Source organism: Kogia breviceps, chromosome 5, assembly GCF_026419965.1.
Source record: "Kogia breviceps isolate mKogBre1 chromosome 5, mKogBre1 haplotype 1, whole genome shotgun sequence".
Lineage (NCBI taxonomy): Eukaryota > Metazoa > Chordata > Mammalia > Artiodactyla > Physeteridae > Kogia > Kogia breviceps.
In genome coordinates, this window is record NC_081314.1 from 76,185,428 (window position 1) to 76,204,276 (window position 18,849).

Consider the following 18,849-nt stretch of genomic DNA (forward strand, 5'->3'; position numbering starts at 1 on the left):
TATTACCTTAGATTCTGAATAACTAGACCAGACATTAACAGTGTAGAAAATACTACATACTAAACAATAATTAAAACTCCTGCCTATGGACACATGGCAAATTAGAACACATAAAAACTCTCTTGTAAAAACAAAATGAATGTGTAATGCATTACCTTTCAAATGCAAAACTGGGCTCATAAGAAAGAAAAGGAAAATTTCAAGTGCCAGAAACAGGGAAAGGAAAACCAGAGGGGTGTGACCTTAAACAGATGCTGTGACTGTCTGGGGGAGAAGGAAGAGGGAGGAGAGCCATCTCAGTACCCTTAAGGCCTTGGGTTTTAATAACCACACGGGGAACAGGAGACAAAGTTGTGGCCACATACAAAGTGGGGAGTTGGAACTGAGACAATCCCTCTCACCTAAGATATCCAGTGCTCTTGAAGAACTACACCCTTGGAAAAAGAGTATACTAGAAAAAATTTACCCACAAAGGCATAACTAAGAATAAGCTTACCTCTTTTCCCCCACCCAAAGTTCAAGAAAATAGTTAATATCTATATAACATATTTACTATGCATTAAGCACTGTTCTGAGAACTTTAAATTTATTTGACTCCTCTCATCCTTATACCACAGGAAGGTGTTTTATTATCCCCATTTTATAGATGAGGAAACCGAAGCAGAGTGGTTACGTGACTTGGCAAGTCACAGCATATAAGTGGCAAAGCAAGGATTCAAACACAAGAGGTCTGGTGTCAGTACCTAAACTCTAAACCATTACGCTACTCAGGATGGCATTTGGGCTTGAATATATGTTACTGCCTGGCCTAGAAATCCACAAGTTATGAAAGTAACGTTACAGCTTGTCTGGAACCACTGACACTACTTTTGGCCAAAGTCTAAACTCTCCAGAGAGGAGCTCCCACAACACAGCAGCCACAAAGGAGACTCACAGAAAAATCCCGCTAAGGATGAGTCCATAATTTAAAAATGAACCAGGAAACAATTCTCACGACTCAACAGAAAAAACAAAGACAGAATTAGAATCCCATAAACTTGAGATAATAGAATGGCAATCTGAAAGAATGCAAAGAAGGCATTTTAAAATTACAGACTTAGAAAAAGAGCAAGACACCATGGCGGGGAAAAGGGGAGAGGCAGATTTGGAAAGAACCAAATGAAATTTCTTGTCCAGGGTTATGGTTAGGATTCCCAGATGGAGAGAAAACAAAGAATGGGGGAAAAGCCATAATGGAACAGAAAGAGGCTGCAAATTTCCCAGAATTTAGGAAAAGCATGAATCTTTGGAATCAAGAAGCAAACTGAGTACCGCACAAAGAAAAAGACCATGGTAAAATTGCAGAAATCAAGCATAAAGAAGTATTTTTTTAAACAAAGTAGAAAAAAAATTACTAAAGAAGACTAAGACTTCTCAATAGCAATAACAAAAGAAGTTAGGAGAAATGGAATAACACCTCCAAGGTGCTTAGGGAACACAGCTGTCAAACTAGGAATCTATAGTTACACCATCATTCAAGAGAGAGAATGGAACAAAGAACTACTAAGGAATGTAGTTACAGAAGATGGCAATTTAATCCAGAGGAATGGGATACAAGAAGCAATGGTTAGCAAAGATATCCGTAAACATAGGTAAATCCTAGCATGTAGACTGTATAAAACCAAAATCATAATCATAAAATGTTATGCAACAAATACATATAAAAAGGGAGGTGAAAGTAAAAGTAGTGTACAGTGCATGGGTTTTGGGGGGTTTAGAAACTAATAAAGACATCCATGGACTTTAGACTCTAAATATGAATATTAATAACTTAAGGACAAGTAGTAAAAGATTAGGATGTATAAATTCTGAGAAAATGAGAGAAATATGAGAAAATGTGTTTGGGAATTGGGGGGAGGGATGGTAGAAATCATTTCAAATATATCTGAAATCACAATAAATGTGAACATGATGGCAATAAATGTGAACGTAAAGATTGCAAAGTAAAGAGATAGAAAAGAAGATATATGAGGCAAACATCAGGCAAGAACAAGCTGGTGTATAACTATACAAATATTAGATGAAACAGAATTTAAGGCAAGATGCATCGTTAGGGATAAGTAAGGTCACAATGTGACACGCTATTTACCAAGAAGATGTGACAGCTCTGACATGACATGAACTAAACAACAGTCTCTCAGACTGTATAAACCAAAATCCCACAGACTTTTGAGAGAAAAAATAAAAAGTGGCATAAACACAACTATAGTAGTAAAACTTTTAAGCATCAAAGACAGCAAAAACAAAGTAAAAAGGTGAAACAGAGACTGGTGAAATATTTTTAATGTATAGTACTGAAAAAGATGAACACCCAGAAAATACAAAGGACTTTTACCAAGTGAATAAGATAAAGACAAACAATGCCATTTAAAAAATTAGGATATAAACTGACAATACAGAGAATGCTAAATGATCCTCCTTCCAAAAATGTGAAAATACACTCAAACTCCAAACAAAGAAACTCTGAACAAAGCCACAATGAAATACCATTTCGTATCTGTCCATTCGGGAAAATTAGAACTCTGAAAATGGCAAGTTTGGCAAGGATATGGAGCACCAAGGTCTCTTACCCACGGAGGGAGAGAGTGTAGGTGAGCACCATCACTTAGAGAGCAAGTAGACGGTACCTACTAGAGCTGTGGCCATGAATGTGCGGTATGACCCAGCAATGAAACTTTTAAGAAGCTGGTTTACTGAAACTCAACCACATGCTCACAGAAGTTGTGTGCCTAAGAATTTTAATTGTGACACTGTTTGTGAAAGTGGAAGGAAAAAGGGAGAAAAAATGAAACTGTCCCTTAGCTGAAGAACAAATATTATGGTTTAATCACATAACGGCATACTAAACAACAGTTAAGATTAATAAATTGGATCTATACATATCAACATGGATGAATCTTGAAAACAATGTTAAAAGGCAAAAAAGCAGCAAAACACATACAGTACATAATAGTTGTGTATATTTATTTATAGACAGATCTTGTTTATGGGTAGATATATATGAAATAAAAATATAAAAACATGCAAAGATAACAACACAACTTCAAAATGGTGGTAGGGATAGCAAAAGGGATAGGTTAAGACTTTAGCAATATCTGTAATGTTTTAAATCTTTTAGGAGATCTGAAGCAAATATGGCAAAATGTCAACTGTACAATCTTAGTGGTGGGTACATAGTTATAATATTACTTTCTGTATGCTTGAATGTTTCATATATTAAAATATTTATTAAAATTAACTAAATGACCAAGTCAAGCTAATAATTACCGTGTATTTTCCACTCGTTGAATCCCCCAAAGATCTAAACCATCTTCAGTAAGAGTTCCAGTCTTAAAAAAAAAAAAGCACACATTTACAAAATCATGAAAAGCTATGCTGTATCTATATAATGGATTGCAATACAGCTGTAAGAGGGGGAGGGGGATAAGTAAGATCTCTGTGTGTATACTAATAGAGTAACTTGCAGGACAAAAAGTGAGGAGAAGTGTGCAGAACACTCCCTATGGTATGGTCCCTCTTTGTGGGTGGGATGGGGTAGGGGGAGATATGTGTAGAATTGTATACTTATGTGCTTATAGTATTAAATGGTGGAACAATGCACCAATCAACCTATCAATCAATAAAGGATGCCAACACAAGAGGGGGAGATTAGGGCATAGGGAGCCAAAAAAGGGAAGAGGAACAAGTTAAATGACATCAAGAGGTGCAATCAGCCAAATTCAGGATATAAATAACCTGGTGTCCTTAATAAGACAACTGGGAAAGAGAGGCAAGAAAAGCAACGGTCACAGATTAATTATAACCAATGCAATCCTTAATTGGATTCTGACTGAAAACACAAATTGTAAAAATTTGAGATATTTTTGAGAAAGGCAGGGAAACCTGAATATGAATTGGATATTAGGTAATACTAAGGAACTGTTAATTTTGTTAAGTGTAGTAGTAAGCAGTGATAATGGTACTGTGGTAAGTTCTGTTAAAACATTATCTTCTAGAGCTATATACTGAAGTACATGGATGAAATAACATAATGTCTGATGCTGCCACCTTCAAAGGGGACAGTGAAATAAGACTGACAAAATGTTGGTAACTGTTTAAGTTGGATAATGGGCAAATGAGGGTTTATTATACTTGCATCTTTTTCTCCACTTTTGTGTCTGCTTAAACATTTTAAAAACATTTCCAAAAAAGATTAAGCAAAATTTTACGTTAAATTTTCTGAACAGATTCATATAAAACACAGTCATGGGATACAACTTTTTCTCTTAATAAAATACATCTCATATTTTTTTCTTTAATAATGAAGATGCACAAAAATCAAATTCTAATCATGTTAGTTACCCAGAAGAGACAGATGGAAAGTTTTCTGACCAAGGTTTAATTCTCTAAACTTTTAGGAAAACTAATTTCAGGTAAGGAAAGAAGAACGCTTTGTAAGAGGCAAGGTATATTTCACACAGGTACAAAATTTGTCATTTTCACATAAAATCATATAATCAGTGTCTTTCATAATTTTGTTAACATATTCAATGAAATCATAGAGCAAACACTAAATGTATATACTTTACAGCAATAACATTCCAGTAACTATATCTGTATAGAGCCTATTCTGTTAAAAAGATGAAAGCGTGGATAAATTTTACTACTACTACTATAAGGCATAATTGAATGGTCAGTCAATTGCAGATTTGGGCAAATAAGCAATATCCAAAGTATTAAAAATTGAAAAAATAATGAGAAGAAATAATACAAAAATGATGCATGTGCCGAATAAGTTAAAAGAGAAAAATGAGAAGAACATTTCTTTTAAAACGTGTGCAAATTAGTTGATAAAGAATACAGAAACCATTAATCTAAATGCTTTAGACTTACAAAGCTACAAAGTGACCTCTGACAATGGTTATGACATTGAACCAACCTTGTCAAAGCAAACAAGATTCAGTTGTCCACAGATGTTTATCCTTTGGGGACTGATACAGAAAATACCCACTTTTTTCAGTCTTCTTTGAGCATACACAATGCCAGCAGTCATTGCGGCAGGAAGTGCAGGTGGCACAGTAATTGTAATGATATCAAGAGACTTGATAATTATATCCCCAACTTCTACCTACAGTTAACATAAAAATAAATGTCAGACCCCCAGTATTAAATATTTATTAACCCAATGGGGGTATTTCTTTAGTGAAAAGGCTATAAACCATTTTTAATCTTATATATAAGTGTGTATGTATATTCATGTATTAACTCTAATTTTTTTCCCTTTAGAGATTCTGCAAAATGGAAAGCTCAATGAATTGTCAGTGGACTCTGGAATGAGAGCTATTTTTAAAGCTAATTCTTACTTTAATGCCCCATATACTTCATACACTACATACTTCAAAGTCAACAAATATTATCAGACATTGACTCTTAATACTATGTTAGTCTCTATAGGGGATAGAAAAAAGAAATTTGACAAGGTCCTTTAGAAATACCTTCAATTCAGTAATGATAAATAATTTTAATGCTGTATATACCAGAGGTTAAAAAAAGAAAAAATAGAGCTTTTGGTGAGTATGGGATCCCTCCTCCCTTTTTTAAAGTAACTAGAGAGCAAATAAAAGATCATCTAAACCAGAGCTGATCAAAACTTTCTGCTTTGATGGTGATATTCTAGATCTGTACCTTCTAACATAACAGCTACAAGTCTCATATGGCTTTTTTTAAAAGTTAAATTAAATTAAAAATTTAATTTTTCAGTCTCACCAGCTACATTTCAAATCTGCAAGAGCCACATGTGAATCAAACTAAGAATCAAACTCTATTAAGGGTCCCATGTACATACCTCATTTAAAATGCTATTGATAATAGTGTAGATAAACCCAATGCCAGCCACTGCCACAAAACACAGTAGAAATAAGTAGGCATCTCTGTAGAGTTTAAAATCAGTTGGTTTGGGATACAATATGGAGCGGACAAGCTGTCCTTTGGAAGTACTAAATCCTTTCAAAAAAATTAAAGAAGAAAATGATTATATAGTATTTTTATAAGAAAACGAGAATTACCTCTCAAAACAGAATCTCTTTTTATGCATTCAATAGGCTTCAAATATGCTAAACCATGCAAGACAAGATTAAATATTTTCTACCTGTTCTAACTACTATGGCTTTGACAAGTTCTCCAGTGTAGAAACGAGTTTGAATAACAGTTGTCCCACAAAACAAAGTGTGTCGTCTATGTGTTTCTGGACTATATAATTCATCTCCCATTCCTTTTATGTCCACTGAAGGATTTGGCAAATTAGTCTTTGTCACTGGAACACTTTCTCCTTTAAAAAAAAAAAAAAATCCGTAAGTTAAAGCATAGAAATCAGTATCAAACACACAAATCTTGAGTTGTTAAATATCCTAAATGTTATCATACTGTTGACAACAGTTATTAACAGTTCTCACATGTGAATAACATAGCTTAAGCAATTAGCTTTTGGTCTATAAATTTCCTTACCCAGAAATATCAAATTTTGTCTTCCACAATAATTCCTGAAAGTGATCTGTGACTCAAAGGTAATCAGCTGGAAATAACTGTGCCAAGTTTCAAATAAGAAGACGAGGTTGCTACCGTCGCCTCAGGACCTGTTCTGGTATCCCTGAGAACTAACCTGGGAAGCACTCTGCAACCCCAAAGCCCACACAACACGTGAAGATCCACTCCTAATCCCACCCCACTCCCCGCACCCAACACACACACGCACGAGTAAGAAGAGAACAAGCATTCGAGCAAGGCAGAGGAGTATGGTAATTCTCTAACAGCAAGAAAGAGCCAAATTCTTTTAACATTAAAATGTAGTGCTCTGTAGCAGTCACACTTCTTATGTCAAAGGCGACAGGTGTGTGCGAATATTTGTGTGTATGAGTGTGTTTTAAGACTCTTAACAGTTCAAAAATGTATTATATAGGAATCACTTTCTTGCCAGGTTGACTATGACAATTAAAAAACAGTCATGATAAAAAGATATATACACATAGCTAATTCACTTTGTTATGCAGCAACTAATGCAACAATGTAAAGCAATTGTACTCCAATAAAGATGTTAAAAGAAATGGTCAAAGAAAAAAATTTTTTTAAATTAAATAAAATTTAAAAAAAATAAAGATATAAATCTCTACCTCCAGATTGTGAATTTCCAAAGGGAAGTTATTTTAAAGTCTCTTTCTGCCCAATTTAATAAAAATATCAACTCTTCTAGTCCCACTTTCTGCACATCAAAGTGAGAAATAAATATGCTGTGGGCAAAGGATTTCTTTCCTCTTCCCTTACTATAAAGCATTTCTTCATGTCAAAAGAATGGACAGAAGCAGGACAAGAGATATTGTGAACAACAGCATTGTGCTTTAGTATCACAGCTGAGTATAATGCAGAATTTGGTTCCCTCAAGATAAAAAAAAAAATCTTTTCACAAATATCTATCATATTCATGACATTCATGAGTAAAGGATACAAACAGCACAGTTAATTGTGACATAGCTTAATCAACAACTACTTAATCCTAATATCATTATAAACAACTCATCTGGGTTTTACTCATTTAATTTAGTTTACCTGTTAACATGCTTTCATTTACAATACAAGTACCATTAATAAGGACTGCATCACAAGGCATGACTGTCCCATTTAATGGAATGACCATGACATCTCCTGGCACAAGATCTGTAGAAAAGATCTCTTCGATTTCTGAATTTAAAGAAAGAAAAGTCTGAAAAGGATATTCTTTAACTTAGAATAAGAATACAGCAAACAAAAGATCTATCCAAAGGTCACCTGATCTCAATAAGACATTAAAAATATAATGGAGTTAAATAGAAAAATCCCAATAGATGAAGAGTTTTGACAAATAAGATTATTATTCCTTAAGCTAACAAAGCATGGTGTCTCAATGTGTCAGCTAGTTTGTCCCTGGATAGGACGCCAACTGCACAGAGTTGATGCCAAGTCACCTCTAAGCTAATAGGTGGGTGGGCTTCAACACTCATTACAACAGTGGATGCTCAATCTTAGCTATCAGCCCTATGAGTAAACAGATGATGAATCCGCACAGGAGACCCCCTGCAACAGGTAAATAAACTCAGATTTCTGTAATCCCTTGGAAACAGATAAAAGCATTGAAATTTTAGCACTTTCTTTTTTAACAGCATTCTTTTTCTTGTTGCTACTATTTATAATCCATAATGTCTTATTGTTTTCTCAATATTCCTAAAATAGTCCCCAAATATCTTAGATATTATTTTAAATCAATTTATAAAATAAACTTTGTCATACCTAGTTCATTATTTCCTTAGAAATTTATGTATTATATTCAAGTTAGTTTAACATTTCTTTAATGATCTTCCCAAGTAAAAGGTGGCCTTATATTTGGGCATTCTCTCTCTCTTCCCCTACCCCTAGATTTTATTAAACTATGCTTAGAAGAGACTTACACTAGTTTCTAAGCAAAGATGCGTGAGGAGAAAACTACTGTTTGTGATGTTAGCCTGCAGGACAAATACTCTTCCCTTTCTAAAAAAAAGGTAGAAGTAGTTTACTAAGCTATGAGGAAACAACTTTTAAAGAATTCTAATGCTATTTTGCATGTAGTAAGTATAATAATTTTCATTTCTTAATAAGATCACTTATTTTAAAAACGTGACTCAATGCCTTAATGCCACTTGAAATTCTAACCCTCTTAGGTGCACTGAGAAACTAAATATCAATGACCTGTTGGACTATACAAAGGGGATAAGGAAGCTAAACGCTGAGCAGCGCATCCGTCCTAGCATCCCCAGGATCTTCGGCAGTGGCAGAGTGGGAAGAGGAGGAGCACCAATAAGCTACACATCTAAGACTGCAGCTAGGAGAGGCAGAAACTATCAGCTAGTACTCTAGCAAGTGACCAGGAAGAGCAAGGAAGAAAGCAACCTGCCAGGCCAACTTGGGTTTACACCTGGATGTAATATACTGAGCCAAGAGAATGCAGACTGATTTGGTTTTCGTGATCAATCAAAGCGGCTACTACTGTCTCCAAGGCCCATGATGCTGTGCTGCCTCCCCTTTATCTCCTTTACCTCTTCAATATCTCACCAAACTAACGTGTCCAAAACATTATTCTTCCCTACAATCCTGCTTCTCCTCCAGTGTTCCCTATTTAATTAAATGACACCAACATCCATGCCCCCAGCCTGACACCACTGTATCACCTTGCATCCAATGAATCATCAAATCTTCTTCAATGCCCACATTTAAGTATCTTTCAAACCCATCTCACCACTCTCCATCTCCACAACCCTCACCCTGATTCATTTCATGCCTTCAACATTAATCCCCTCTAAATAAGTTTGCACATGGCAGCCAGAAAGATTTTTTCAAATAGGCAAATATGATCATATCACTCTCCTACTTAAAACCCTTCAATGGCTTTCCACTGCCTTTTGGGAGACTCCAAATCCCTTAACAAGCCTTAAAAGGCTGTCCACTATCTAGTTGCTGCATCTGCCACAGTGAATTTCTTTCACTTATTACAATGACCAAACCCTCTCTAATACCCAGGCCCCTGGGCACTTAGAACCCTCCTCTATCCTTCTCTCACCCACACCTTACCACTTTCTCACCTACTTTTTATCTGTCTAATTCAATCACTTAAGAATACTTTTTCAAAGAAGGCATCCCTGACAACTACAGTAAATGAGCTCTAATATCTAACCCTGACTTCTCCCTATCACAGCATTTATCACACTTTACTGTTTCTGTTTATCATCAGTCTTTCCAACTAGACTGAAGTTCAATGATGACAAGGACTATGTCCATCCACTGTATCCCAAGAGCCTAGTATAGTATCTGTCACATTATAGAAAAAGAAAAATACAATTTCACATAAATGAAAGAATTTGATACAGAAACATGGGTACAAATCCAAACACACATTTTTATTTCTTATGGAAATAAGTGTATATGTATAATATATTGGGCTTGCTTCACACATTAGTACTTAGTGGAAATCTTTTTAAATGTACTTTTCCAAGAGTAAACTGAAGTACTTACTTACCTTCATTTACTCTGCAAACTGAAACTCTCACAGTACTGTGAGCTGCCACCATGTCATGCAATATAATATATTGCTGAATCAGGGAAAAAAATTTTAACTCGTTAATATAAATTAATTCTTCAAGCTATTAGAAAGCAAGGGTAATATAAAATAAGGTAGGCTAAAATAATAAATTCATATTACTCTGCCTTTGAAAAGGTCAAGACCAAAAGATTCAAAGATCATTCAATATTTTAGCTCAAAACATTAGACAAAATAAGAAGCACTTTAATGAGACAGCCCTGAAAATAGCAGAATCAGTCCTCCAGTATTCTAGTCTTAGATAAGCAACTATATATCCTACAGCCTCAAAGCAGTCAAGCGATACTTTGACTCTTAAAAAGCAGCTGCCTTCCCCCACCTCAAAAAAGAGGGAAAGGGAGTACATATTCACATAACTAAAAGAATAACTGTATGGAGTACTTACTTTACACCAAGTAACATTCTACACACCTTACGTGTTATTACAAAATACAAACACAGTTGTGAAACCCGTAATAAATTGGACTTACCTTTCTAATGGCATATAGGGAGCTTATAATTGATACTACAGACATAATCACAATGGCTATAGCATAGTAATAGTATTCATCTGTGCACCACAGTATAACACTGAACAGCTGGAAAATGTAAAATGGGTTGAGAACCTAAAAAACAAGATTTTTAAGTCAAATTGAATGAGATATTTATAACCATACAGATTTAAGAAATAACCAACAAGATACTTACAGGATAAGCTCTGTAGTATCCTAGGGTAACAAGTAACTACCCAAAGAGCAGGGCAACATGTTACTGGGTTTTTTTAACCATCAAACTACTAGAGTTTGACTAAATAAGCTTAATTTATTTGCATCCATTTAGATTCATACCAAACCCAAATACAGATTCAGCTAGAAACAGCTAAGGTGTGTGAATTTAGCTGTTCTTCATTCTGCTTTAGCAATAAAATACATTTACTTTCAATAATTACTGTACTGCTAAAGGATACAAAAACTTTTAACCAACTGGAACAAACGTTTCTTATTATGAACTCGAAGCACTAATTTACTTATAAGTCAAAGGTTCACTGGAGTCCAAAGAGAAGACAAATATGAAATAAGTTACACTGTTTTGCTTTTTCTAAGGAAATAATTAAGTATTAAAACCTGAATTTAAAAAAAGATAAGGAGTCCCGGCAATGGACTTTGTTTACTCAAATTTTATAGTATTTTACCAATTTCATTAATAACCTCCCAGTGTTTTAAAATGGAATCTTCTGTACTTTTTAAAGCACTTTCACATATATAGTCCCATTTTACTTCAAAATCAAATGAGATGGGCTTCCCTGGTGGCCCAGTGGCTAAGAATCCGCCTGCCAATGCAGGGGGACACGGGTTCGAGCCCTGGTCCGGGAAGATCCCACATGCCACGGAGCAACTAAGCTCGTGCGCCACAACTACTCAGCCTGCGCTCTAGAGCCCATGAGCCACAACTACTGAAGCCCACGTGCCTAGAGCCCGTGCTCCGCAACAACAGAATCCATAGCAATGATAAACCCACATACTGCAATGAAGAGTAGCCCCCGCTCACTGCAACTAAAGAAAGCCCGTGCAGCAACGAAGACCCAAAGCAGCCATAAATAAGTAAATTAAATAAATAAATAAAAGTTCCCTTAAAAAAAATTAAATGAGATAATTAAAGGACTTCCTACAATTTTACCAATAAAGGAGCAGCAGGGAGAAAGGTCTTCTAATGACCAAAGCTCGTTACTGATGAAGTCACATTATAAACCAGTGTTTCTAATTCCTAATCATTACACTTTGCTATGCTCTAAAGCAGCATTCTATGGCCACTCTCAGGAACAGACGGAAAACAATCTGTACCTTCTACTAAACGTATTCACCCAATACAGCTAATTCTATACTTTAGCCCAAAACCAGAAAGAAGACTGGAGAGCCTAACTCTCCTCGGCAAAACCACTTACTCCTTCCTTTACATGCCTGCAATCCCTCATTCCCACCACTTCTACGGCTCTTACAACTGCAGGGTCACCACAGTAACTACTGACATGTACTCCTCCTGGGCTAAAGTGCAAGCTCCTCATTGTTACTCATCATGTCATGTTTTTAATTCCAAACTTCTGGCACAATGCCTAGTTCCTAAGAGTGTACCACATGAAGAAAACATGATTAATTGTTTTTAAAATTAGGAGGAGGGACTTCCCTGGTCATCCAGTGGTTAAGACTTCACGCTTCCACTGCAGAGGGCACGGGTTCTATCCCTGGTCAGGGAACTAAGATCCCACATGCCAAGCAGCACAGCCAAAAAAATTCACGTGAAAAAAGAAAAGACAGGTGTATTCATCTGTAAAATAGGGCAAGGTTTAGATGTGCAACTTCCTGAGAGTTAAAAAAAAAAAAAATCTACAGACAAGAAAAGAAAAAAATTAGACAAAATAAAAAAGTAATCATGCTCCCAAATTACTGATGTATCATAGGAATATCTTTCTGCCCTTCCAAGTAAAAAAATAAGCAAAGAGAAGTTAGGAAACAAAAAACCAAGGATATCTTATTACTTAAATCCTGGCTCTTTTCAATTGACAAACCTATTGATCACAAATGTTGAGACAAGTACAATTGTCTTACCTCCTTAACTAGAAGCTTAAAAACTGAAGGCACTTTCACAGCAATTTCATTTACTCCATAAAGCAATTTTCTATAACAGGAAAATACATAATAATAATATTACATTATATTATATCATAATAGTACAATTTAGGGAAGGCATTGCATTAGATAAGGCTCAAACCACCGACTGCTCCTTAAATCCAGAACTTAAACGTTCATGTTTCTAAACAGTTGTCTTCTACAATTTAAATTCTCTATCTACAGTATTTAAATCAATGTAGTCCATACTGGATAACTATACTATTATCACTTTATCTTTTTGTGTGACAAGTACCTTTCCCACTAGTCTATAATAACCATATCAGAAACATACTTTCTTTTCCATCCATGAGCACAATACATCTCAACAATTTTGAATTGCAATTAATTTTTGCAAGGGACTACGTAAGTAAATTTGAGGGGTCCTGTTCTATTTTTCTAATAAGAATACTGTACTAAAAATGTTTATTTCAAAACATTATACATTTGGCTTTTTTTAATGCTTAAGTTGCTTAAAACCTTTCACTTAAATTCCTTATAATAGTACTTCCTATATGATACGTTAATTCTTGCCTTTTATGAAGTAGAAGCCTGAATGAATGAATTTATATTCCAATCCTCTGAAAGAACATGCTATAGGAGTACAAGAAAATTTCTAATGTAATTTGAAAAAGGCATTTATCTCTACGATATATAATACACTGGTATACTTTTATACTTTAGCAAAGAATAACACTATAAAAAGGATTATGTCTCCCAATTTACAAATTTTCATTCTGGTAAATTTGAGCTCATGCTTACAATTCCCAACATTTCAGTAAATCTAAGATTTGAATTGTAAGACATTCCATGGTTTTATGTACTATCAAGAAAGATAAAAATGCTGTCAAGTAAAGGATGACACTCCACCCACTGTATGACACACCCTCCTTATAGAGATGTTAAAATGCAGGGAAGTGTGCACCTTAGAACTGATGAAATACAGTATATTATCAGGGATATTCACTTCAAAATCAGCTTCAACATTTTTACCATTCTTAAACTGAGAGACAATGTTACCCAAATAAAATATCAATAAGTTGTCAACTACTATAATACTTAAATACCTGTTAATATTACAACTATATGGTAAAAGGGCAGACTATATATACTACTTTATTTAGGAATTTTGATAATAGATCTAACTTTAGTTGGATAAAAATTACCTGTAGGCATGCATCCCCTTTGTCAGTCCTGCACTATGCTTTTCATAAATTGACGTACAAGAAACACCTTCATCCAGTCCCCTAAATAAATCCAAAGTTTTTACTTTAAACAAAGTTTAAAATATCCAAATTTCTCAATGCCTCATTTTTCTATATTCCTGGCTTTAAAGTGTGACTTCCTTATAAATAGAAACCCCTAACAAAAACTGAGATATGGATGAGAATTTTTAAATCTCCAATTCCTAAGATAAAACAATAATGAAAGGTTAAGTCTCAAATGTGGCAACTTCTAAATTATCCAATGTATCACATAATAAGATGGCTCTCAATACTCAAGTTTATGTAACAATATTACCTTTAACTCTGTGCCAAAGTTGTAAGAGCTAATAATTAATAAAATTAAAGTATGACTAACTCAAGAATTCCAAACTAAAGATGAAAAAGTTTTTACTTTTTATCTAGTTTTCCCTCTTCAATTTTGAAGTTTCACTCTAAGAAGTCCTACTCATTTTTCTCTCTACAAAAGCATCAATCTAAATCCTTCCCTCATCTAATACATACTGAGAAGTGCTGAATCTGTATGAGTCACAGGCAATGTCTAAAATCTGTAACAATTAAAACTGGGATTCAACTAGCTTATCTACTTTCTGCCACAAATGTCTTAATTATGCTTATTTTAACTGAGATACTATTCAGAAAAACTCTAAAAAGAATCTAACACAGCATTTAACTCCAATCCTTTTCTACTTTTTTCGGATAGAAAACCCAAGCTCCATGATCAGCTGCTATCACTGGGATAAGTTTAAATTCTACAAGTTGGTATGGTTGGCAAAGGCTACACAGCAAATATGTTTGACTCTTTTTTCCCACTGAGGTTGATTACTTCTCCAAAGGTAGCAGGGATCAGCTCCAAATCAAAATTTAAAAAAAAAAAAAGACAGTTTATAGGCAGTGTTCTATAAAGAAAGCAATGGTTCTTAACTAGGAATCGTCTTCAGAAGTAGGCATGTGGAATTGCCCTGCTCCATTCGAGAATATACCAATTCTTTGGTGTCTGAGGAACAAAATCCAGGCATGAACATTTTAAATGTTCACAAGGTGATTCTTTTTTATTGTTAATATTAAGAATTCCTTTGCCATTCTCAAGCAACGATACTTAACGAGTGTTTATAATAATCACTTTAATAGCAATAAATAGAATCCTAGTTAATTTAGTACTTATATCATTTGAAGCCTCCACAAAAAATAAATTTTAAAGGATTATTCCAATCTGTTCTACCCAAGGCTTAACTTGTTTGATGATGTCCCATCTTTATCCACATATTAAAGTGAAATTTATGTTTGTCTATCACTCCATCCCTCAAGTACAAGTGGATGGAACTGTCAGGAAATTGAGAGGTGATAATTCAGATATTCTGACAGGCTAAAAGGTACACTAGAAATTCACTTTGAGGTGAACACTCAAAAAGAAAAAGAACTGACAGACTAAAAGGTATACTCAAAATTTACTTTGAGATGAATCTTCAAAAAGAAAAGGACTCAGACTGGATTTGGGGAGCATACTGCTTCTAACTTTTATGTAAATTTTGCCAAGGTACAAGTTGCAGATAGGATTTATTCTAAAATGGTTATTAAGTATTCAAATAACACCAAAGAGTTATTAATGAACAAGTGAAAGTTATGTAACAAAAAATCTCTTCAATTTTATGTAACACTAAAATGAATTCTTTTCTAGCTAAAACATTATCAAGATACTCATAATCCAAACAAAAGAAAAGTACGTACTTTAAGAAAACAAAATTGTGAAGGGTATCATTCCAGAAGTATTTTACACTATGGTGGGTGAAATAACGAATCTGTAAAACATACATAAAGGTTACATCAAAAAGCATTATCATCACTTATTAACAATTAAGTTTACTAACACAAATTTAGCATATAGTGTAACAACTATTAAAATTAAAGCAATCACATGTAACATGTAATCTATTTCTTCTAGTAAATAACTAAACTGTGTTATATACAATGATAAATAGGCATTTTATATGCATAAAATTTTATCTCAAACAGAAAAAACTGCAAGTACAAAATTACAGACTATTTGTAATAGTATAAAATGTAACAATTCTGGTTCTTAAAGGAACTTTGAGACTAAGATCACAATACCTGTTGTGATTGAGGCTGTGAATATTTATTCATCTCAAGCCTATTCTCTTCAGCCAGATTTTCAGTTAAGTGAACTGCATGGCCATTTGAAACCTTATTAGCCATAGATTTGGGGCTTGAAAATGGGGGAGTTTCCAGAGAAAGAAAGCGAATTTTTGCACAAAACCACATTCTGAATTCATCCTTAGAAGAGAAAGGAATAAGGATAAAGAATCAATTATGCATATTACATAACCATATATATTTGGTTTCCATTCTTTACATGATATATTATTTACTTATCTCTAATTGAGAAAGTCTCACTTTCTACTCACTAAATGTTAAACCATTTTGAAATACTAAGATGCATAAATTCAAACATGAAGTGCTTTCAACTGCTCACCGTTTTATATGTCATACTTCACTGAGAGGATCTCATAAAAGATCATAATTTCTTAATTTATCCAACTATATACTGAGACTAGATACTAAAGCCTCTTCTAAAATGCTTCCAACTAGGATTTTAAAACAAATACTAGGGTGCAACAGCATCGCACAGTAGAAGAGATCTGGGATACAGTCCTGTCAAGTGACCTTGATAGACCAACCACTGATCCAATCTCTCAGTGCATCAAGAACTATAAAAAAGGGTAAATGTGATCATTTTTAAGATTCCTTTAAAGTCTAATCACTGGGATAATAGTCACTTCAAACACAGATGCTTTAGAAGTACCAGGATTAGTATTCCTCATTGTATCCTAGCAGTGATGTTCTCTTCGTTTTTTTTGTGTGTGTGTGTGGTATGCGGGCCTCTCACTGTTGTGGCCTCTCCCGTTGTGGAGCATAGGCTCCAGACACGCAGGCTCAGCGGCCATGGCTCACGGGCCCAGCCGCTCCACAGCATGTGGGATCTTCCCAGACTGGGGCACGAACCCGTGTCCCCTGCATCAGCAGGCGGACTCTCAACCACTGCGCCACCAGGGAAGCCCTCTCTTCGTATTTTATTTTGAATACACACAAAGACATTATTTTACTACTCAAATAATCAGCTACAAGTAAACACGTGGACTTACAGTAGTCCTCAGCAGCACCACTTCACAGTCTTTAACTGCAGCTCTAATACAGGTTGCCTTTACCCGCCACTCGGGCATCCAATAGAGGAGCAGGAGAAGAAAGCCGCCAGTACACACCACTCCGAGAGAAACTATGGCAAGCTTCCAGCGACACAAATTATAGCCATAAATCTCCTGTATGGACATAGTGATTACACATCAAGTGACATGAGAGGTAAATTTCAAAGTGACAACCCTATCTTTCCCCCCACATACCACCAACAGACTTGAGTTTTATTAAGCTGACTTTAAACATTTTTTATAAATGGAAAATCAGAAATTTTGCATTTGGGATATATTTAAGCAGTAGCTAATGTAACTTCTTAAATTATCAAATGAAAAAACATATCTCTTTCCTCTAAGTTTTAATAGTTCACAAGTGAAACAGGAACTATACTGGAACCAGAGGTGTCACATAATCCCAACTCAAAAACACAGTCAGAAAGACAAGAGCACACTGATTTAGCTGTTGTTTTATTGTATTTTAGTTTAGCAGGGTTTTTTAAATATACTTTTCTACTTCCCTAGAAATATAACTTCTTCACACTTTATAAGTATATTATAAAAGCTGGTTACCATTTCATCTTCTTGACCCTGGTTGATAGTCTTTCTTTCTTCTTTGTCCATATCTACAATGGTTGGAAAGGTCTTGTGCTTCAGAACAATTGAAGATAACTGAGGGAAAGAGGAACAAATATTAGAACATTATCTTGTATCTTGGTAGACTATATCTGATAGTAACTTCATACTACCAGATTTCTCGTTTTCATACAAATTTAACCGATATTTAAGTAGTCACTAAAGTGCTGATTCTCATGACATTTTCAATGGTGTGCCAGTTCTTGAAACTGCCTGGCTTACTACTATCACAAAACTTGGCATATTTCATTAATTAATTTATACTAGCACTAGCCTTGCTACAAAGCCATTTAAATTCTGAGAGAAACTATTACTACAGACTCTTCCTTTTTCATTCCCCAGACTCATATACTGAGCACCTATCACATGTATGGCAATTGCTGGGTTAATCTCTAAGGCAGGTGTACCTCTATTGGAGACCACTCAAATGACTATCTCATTCTGATGCCAAGTCCACTGAGCAATCTTATTGTTCCTGACTACCTATAATGCTTGTGTAGGAAATAATTCATTGAGCCCACTGACAAAAATTTTTTTCCTGTATTAAAAAACAGATTAAATTCAAATATTAGACATTCAGCCACACATTAAAGAGAGTTACAAAACGTAAAACAATGCCAGTTTTCTCGGTTTTGGTTTTGTTTTTTTTTTGCTTCTGGAAAATATATATATTTTTGGAAAATATGTTACTTAACATGTAGTATCTATTACTGTTCTATTAAATTAATATTCTTAAAGATCTATAAAAACTAATGTGGCGATAACAGGTATAACACACATAAACAAAAGCTCCTTAGGGTTCACAATAGTTTTCAAGAATGTAGAAGGGTCTGAGCCCTGAGCCCAAAGAGTTTGAGAGCCACTGCTTTAGACTAGGCTGATCTCTGCAGAACACAGTGGGAATATTACCTCTCTCATTCCAGATTCCATACCTCCACTCATCTATAGGGTGTATAGCACAAGCCTGACAC

General features: G+C 34.8%; 1 protein-coding gene across 8 annotated transcripts in view; it reads right to left on the reverse strand.

The window, feature by feature from the left end:
- The window catches only part of ATP13A3 (ATPase 13A3), a 79,056-nt gene that overhangs the window by 38,812 nt on the left and 21,395 nt on the right, over positions 1-18,849 (reverse strand). For all 8 annotated transcript variants that reach the window (XR_010840722.1, XR_010840721.1, XM_059063845.2 and 5 more), the window contains 13 exons: positions 17,816-17,914; positions 17,201-17,374; positions 16,149-16,331; positions 15,768-15,838; positions 13,983-14,063; positions 12,757-12,826; positions 10,645-10,779; positions 10,094-10,166; positions 7,618-7,749; positions 6,167-6,346; positions 5,864-6,021; positions 4,958-5,146; positions 3,307-3,368 (listed from right to left, as the gene is read on the reverse strand). Coding sequence is in view for 6 of the 8 variants with exons in the window: in XM_059063845.2 (XP_058919828.1) it covers positions 3,307-3,368; positions 4,958-5,146; positions 5,864-6,021; positions 6,167-6,346; positions 7,618-7,749; positions 10,094-10,166; positions 10,645-10,779; positions 12,757-12,826; positions 13,983-14,063; positions 15,768-15,838; positions 16,149-16,331; positions 17,201-17,374; positions 17,816-17,866 (1,559 nt within the window). In the remaining 2 variants the exon portion in view is untranslated. The remainder of the gene's footprint in view (positions 1-3,306; positions 3,369-4,957; positions 5,147-5,863; positions 6,022-6,166; positions 6,347-7,617; positions 7,750-10,093; positions 10,167-10,644; positions 10,780-12,756; positions 12,827-13,982; positions 14,064-15,767; positions 15,839-16,148; positions 16,332-17,200; positions 17,375-17,815; positions 17,915-18,849) is intronic.